This window comes from Zingiber officinale, chromosome 2B (assembly GCF_018446385.1).
Source record: "Zingiber officinale cultivar Zhangliang chromosome 2B, Zo_v1.1, whole genome shotgun sequence".
Classification (NCBI taxonomy): Eukaryota; Viridiplantae; Streptophyta; class Magnoliopsida; order Zingiberales; family Zingiberaceae; genus Zingiber; species Zingiber officinale.
Genome location: NC_055989.1, coordinates 107,426,439 through 107,432,782, shown reverse-complemented (window position 1 = coordinate 107,432,782; position 6,344 = coordinate 107,426,439). Strand labels below are relative to the sequence as shown.

The 6,344-nt window shown below is 40.9% G+C and overlaps 1 protein-coding gene across 1 annotated transcript; it reads right to left on the bottom strand.

Annotated features, from left to right (window-relative positions):
• Window positions 1–1,870: 1,870 nt before the first annotated feature.
• On the bottom strand, window positions 1,871–5,701 carry LOC122046712 (potassium transporter 6-like). The gene is made up of 10 exons (XM_042607533.1): window positions 5,544–5,701; window positions 5,398–5,445; window positions 4,815–5,322; window positions 4,686–4,739; window positions 4,256–4,516; window positions 4,130–4,182; window positions 3,838–3,961; window positions 3,507–3,761; window positions 2,646–3,052; window positions 1,871–2,572 (listed from the first exon to the last, which is right to left on the bottom strand). Exons 1-10 carry the CDS (start codon window positions 5,589–5,591, stop codon window positions 1,940–1,942), a joined length of 2,391 nt encoding a protein of 796 aa, XP_042463467.1. The 5' UTR covers window positions 5,592–5,701; the 3' UTR covers window positions 1,871–1,939.
• Window positions 5,702–6,344: the final 643 nt, after the last annotated feature.

Genomic DNA, 6,344 nt, shown 5'->3' with positions numbered 1-6,344 from the left:
AAAATACCGATCAGGACCTAGAACGCATCCTTGGGGGTTTCTCTTGGCCGGTTCGATCTTTGCTGCAGTGTTGGTGCTGCTTCAACGGGTTGAGACAGTTGCTCATTTCGGGAGATAAGCCTTGGGAATGTCGATGATCGAGGTTGTCCTTGTAACATCGTTTGTTCAGTAACCACCACAAGTTTGTTAAATTCTTCCGTTGTCATGGTAATAACATTTGACTTTTCATTAGTTCCCACATTGGATCTTCCGACGGCATCCATCTTACTGTGTCTCAATCTAGTCCTTAACTTAGATTTCCCACAAACAACGTTAATTTAATCCTGCCTGAGAACGGAGACGTCTGACTTGCTGGTATTGTGCTACTATTATGGGCGGTTGTGGCGAGGCTTCCATCCTACGAGGAAGAATATTCAAAGAGAACGGGTTAGAATGACGGCTAGGGAGGTCCCTGGCGAGACCACTCTGATGCACAAGTCAGCCTTCAGTGAAAAAGATAGTTCTAAAAGTTAGGATTTGGAATGTTATATGTACATACTTTTGTTCATGAGAGTCGACTACCTTTTATAGGATTAGAACTCTCCTCCATATTCTTCCCATGCCTCCTCGTTTCTCGCTATCATGGCCATGTTCCCTGAAATCAATGACCATTACAACTCATTTATATCGAGGTAAATAGCTATGTTTTTTGCCTTTCTCACGATAATGATTACATTAAAAGAACAACGGTTCATTGCTTTAATTCCTAAAAGTTGAGATCGTCTCAGCTTAGTTTGAGGAAGTAGGAAACATGAGTCGTCAAAAGTCGAGAGTGACCGGGAGCCAGGAGTCGGGAGTCAGAGAGTAGCCAGGAGTCGATAGTAACCGAGAGCTGGAAGTCGAGAGTCGACCCTTGTTGACCACACCTATCATCCTAACTCAATTATTAACCCTCTTATCCACATGACCCTTGGGAAATACCCCTGCATCAAATGGGTTCCTTAGACTCCCTTGATTCAAAAAAAATATCAAACTTATAAATTCTTAAATGGTGTAGATCCATCAACCAGTCTAACTAAAATCAATATACTCCTGTAAACTTCATTAATGTATTCATGCCCTCATATCTAAATTCAATAGTATAAATTGAGAATTTTAATTTCTCTTTAAAAAAAATTATCATAAACTCATTATAAGGTCAATGATAGTACTAATTAGCATCATCAATTGATTTCAAGGACTCTCTGATTAAAAAAATGAGACTTTTGAATTTCTAAATGGTAGGTCCATCATCTAGTTTTATCCTAAGGGGAGTATAGATCTAAAGAATTCTGAATTACTTTAAATCAAAACTCACTCTTAAAAGCCTCGTTAATATATTCATGTCTTCATACTTGAAATTGATAGTATAAATTGAGTGTGATAAATTTTTAAATTTATAATACTTTGATAAAATTTATCATAAACTCATTATAAGATTTAGAATAATTATACTCATTAATAAATACCATAATAAATTCTTATGATCCTTTAATTAAAAAAAATCAAACTTTTAAATTTTAAAAAATATCACACTTTTAAATTTTCGAACTAAAATCATATGCTTCTGCAAGTCTCCTTAAAATTTTCATGTCTTCAAATTTAAATTCGATAGCATCAGAAGCGTAATGATTTTTTAAATGGATCGGAACAAATTATGTAAATCCAAGTAATTATTTCATGGAAAAAAATAAAATGAGAATGTGTTTTTTTTTAATTATAAAAGTTAGGTACGTGTAATCAATGATACTGAAACTTCCTCACGTTTCAGTTGAATCTTTTAGCATGTTTATTCAGAAGGAAAAACAATCTTTCTTGTTTGTTTACTTGTAAAGAAGAGCCTAGGAATCAATTTGGAGAGAAGGCAACTTGATCTATAACCTTAATGTACATGGAAGTGTATAACAGACTCACTCTCAGTTCAAACATAGTAGACCATTCCCACCTCTAAAGTAGAAGCATGTTGTATGTTCACTGCATACGCCGAACTCCGGCTGTTCCTCCTCAAGAAGTCATAACCGACGTTGATCGCAAGCCTCTTGATGAATCCCGATCCGCTCTTCGCCCTCACATAGCAATGCCCGAGAATGAACGCCATTCCGGCTTCTCGTGCCTCCATTAGCTCTTGCAACTCCTCCCTCACTCTCGCATTCATCTGCTCGCTAGCCGGCAGCACGAACCTCACCTTCTTCCTGCACCCTTTCACGGCCGACTGTATCTCTGTTGAATCGGAGGGGCCAGCTGCTTCGTCTGGATCAACATTCAATTCTCGCAGCCGAATTCCAGCTCCAACGACAGTCATTTTCTCACCGACTTTGTCAGGTTCGTTGGCATGGTCATTTTGTCCCGGTGTCCCTGACCTGATAAACTCCGCGACACTGAACACCAAGTCCTTTTCGAACTCCAAATCATCCTTGTGCACATCACGGTACCCATATCGAACGATGCACCGATAAATCCTGTGCTCCCTGGGACCAATCCTTCCGACAAGGAACCGCTCCTCTGGTTGGACATGCGGCACAGGGATAGACTTGATGCAAAGGAACACAAGCACCTGGCGAAGTAAGTGATCGATTTTAGGCTTTGGCATATAATTTGCTAATCGAGCAAAGAAGACGATAGCTGACCTGATGGAATGCAGGTAGATTGGTAATGAAGTGGGAGAATATGGCTGGAATTCCTGACACGAGCTCTGTATGTATGAGACCGATGCCATTGACGCGCACGATGCCAAGACTAGGACTGAGGCTGAGGAGCCAATCGATCGAGACCTTATTTTGGACGTCGAATTCATACTTCTTGAGCATGCCATAGTGCCAAACGTACATGATTAGCATGAAGATGAAGGAAAGCGCGATAGGAACCCATGCTCCTTCCAAGAACTTGATGACTGAAGCCGAGAAGTAAAGAGCCTCAATCGTTCCAAAGAAGAGGATGAAGCATAGTGCCACAAATATGTTCTTGTGCCAGCACAAAACTATCACTAACGACATCAAGCAAGTCGTAACCAGCATGACCGTAATCACAGCCAACCCTGTCCCATGGGGAAAACAACAAGCAAGATCTTAATACTAACGCTTCAGTATTACTTCCAAGATATGTTAGTCTTATAAGCTCTTAAACCAAACTTATGAAACAACAATTTACCACAAGGTTCTTAACATAAACTAGTTCGAGTGCTAAGGACTAAATTATCTACCAAAAATCCGAACAGAAACCCAAATAAATTGAGAAACAGGAAAGAATATCACATGTGCTTGTGAAAAGAGATGAATTCCACTATCCAACATCGACGAAACTACCAGCTCATTGGAGACTACGATCAATGCAGCCACCGTTCAGGTCAAGCATTTTGCTACTAACATAATCCCAAATACACAAGAACACTCAAATACTGGTACGAAATCTATTGCCATGAAACTATTTTCAAGCTAGGTTTGCGATAAATCTTCGTAATTTTACCGAGAGAAAGACAAAAGTGTTCTTACCTGCAGCATTACCCATATGCTTTGTGTCCCTGAAACCAATTGTCACTGCCAAACACAGTATCATTAGTATCCAGTTAATCTCGGGGATGTATATTTGTCCATGAAATTTGGCAGATGTATGAACGATCTTCACTCGAGGAAAACAACCCAAAGCTGAGCACTGCTTGATTATCGAGAAGGTACCAGTAATAATGGCTTGGCTTCCTACGACCGCCGCGAGTATAGCTATAACTAGAACAGGCCACCTTATTTGCTCTAGCAAGAAAACTCGATGACTTCAGTATGCATTATCGCGGTTAAGATAGCTTAGAAACATGCAGTTAACAACTACCTGGTACCGAGACATAGAATCCAATTCTATAGTCATTGGCAATGGTGTGGTGTCTGGACAAATAAGCTGCTTGTCCCATATATGCTAGGATCAACGATGGATAAACCACGAACGTAAAAGCAATCTGCATTCGTGTAACCATTGATTAGAAAGATATATAGTTACGAGGCTTCACAATTTACTGGAATCATCATAATAAATGACATCAGTTAGTGTGTTATTCAATACAAATCTTGAGCAAGCTTAAATAGACTAATTGAGCTAATCTCGCAATCTTGTTTCATATGCTTACCTTGATAGATAACTGTGAGAAATGCCCCAAATCTGCATACATGGCTTCTGAACCTGCACGTACAAAATTGGACTATGGATGATCGAAGAAACACAAACATATCGTGAATTATTGCCTTTTCGGTACCTGTTATGCATAATAGAATCCCACCCAAGGACATCCAGCCTGCTCTTTGAGTTTTTTTCAAGAACTTGTACATGTAGTATGGAGACAATGCTTGATAAACATGTGGATTCCAGTGGAAAATGTTATAAACACCGATCGAACTGATGCATAGAAGCCAAACGATAACTATCGGGGCAAACAAGAACCCGACTCGATGCGTTCCATAATGTTGCAGGGCGAACAAACAGATCAGTATTAGACATGCTATAGGAACTTCAACATCTGCAGAGATCAGCGAAGTGTGTTTCATAGTCATTCTAAACCAAACTACAGAGAATTGGAAATCATTTGATTTCTTGATCAATCGTCTCAGAAGCAAACAATGATCTTCAAATTGATATGAAATAATGAACAATTGTGTAAGAAATCACAGATTTATGAACTTGCTTACATTTGTGGTGTTCCCTGGACATGGAAAGCTCGAGCCCTGAAACCGCCGAGAAAACTGCAATTTTTCCGGGGAGTAATTATCAACGGCGTGAATCGAATTGCAGAGCACAATGAGCCAGGGGCGTCTTACCGGAAATCGCCGGCGTGAGGACTCCGTCGCCGATGACCATGCACGTGCCAATTAGGGCAAGTAGTAGCAGCAACTTCTGCAGCACCTGGTGCCTCTCCAGCGCCGCCTTCAGCCCCGAGGGCGACGCCTCCCCTCCGGCGCCGGCGTCGTCCGTCTTCTTGTAGGCGGAAATCTCCTCGTCCGCGCGCTGGCCGTTGGGGAGGAACCCGACGCGGGCGTGCCGGCAGAGGAGCGAGTAGAGCGCGAAGGTGCCGCCCTCGCCGTCGTCGTCGGCGCGGAGCACGATGAAGACGTACTTGAGCAGCGGTACGAGGGTGAGCGTCCAGAAGACGAAGGAGAGCACGCCGTAGATCTCCTCGTTGCTCTCCGAGTGGTGGATGTCCTCCGCAAACGTGCTCTTGTACACGTACAGCGGCGACGTGCCGAGGTCGCCGTAGACCACGCCCAGGCTCTGGTACGCCAGCGACAGCACCACCCGCCACGAGCCGCTCCGCCGCCGCCTCCTCTCCTGCACCGCTGAGCAGCCGATCAATCAACAGGCAAATCCCAGCACCCAAACAACCGCTAAAAAACGCAACTTTACCTCGAAAGCATTGGATTCGACGTCCGTCGTCATGAGCACCGCCAAGAACTGGTCAAGAACAGAGGAAGACCATCAGCTTGAGGAGCATCAATGGCGACGTCGATTTAATGCCGAGAAACCGATGGGGGTTGAGCACTTGAGCTTACTTGGAGGAGTGGAATTGATTGAGGGAAGAGTGCGGTGGTGGGTATCATTCACTGGCTTGTCTGCTATCAGAATGGGTCAGGTTCCATGGCACCATGGCAGTGCGAGCGGAGGTGGACGCCATTATCGACCACAGAAGGAATGAGACCGTGTGTCAGCTTGCGGATCCCCTGCAAAAGTAGACAAAATCAAATAAAATCTAAAATTAAAGGAAATTTCTAGCTAAATATTCTTATATTAAAATTTAATTCCACTTACTGTTATTACTAATAATTATTAATTATCAAAGATTTACTAAATAGAAGATCTCTAGAAATCTATAAAAAAAAAAGATTCAGTTCTTTTAGATTTTTGTTTAATACTTTAAATTGTATTCTAATAAAATATAGGAGAACCAACAGCATGGAATTATTAGTTGAAAGTTTGATAGGACCTTGGGCATTACTTTCTTCAAAAATATGATTTAAAAAGAAATTGTGTGTTTAAGTATATCTATAAAGATGATGTAAAAGAAAGCAAATAAGATAGGATCAATTTATGTAATTACTTTCTTAATCAAAATATGATGGTATCATAATGACATGGGACAGTTACGAGGGGCATTAATGTAACGGTATCATATTTTTTTAATAAAAATAATATATTATAAATAAATATTGATAATTTATCAAATTATGTATCTAAATTTTTAAATTTACTAAAAGACATACATCACTTTACTATTTATTAAAGAATGCACCTTTTCAAGTACAATTTCTATTTTACGCTCTTGACAATTTGATTTTTCTATTATTTTTCTTTTC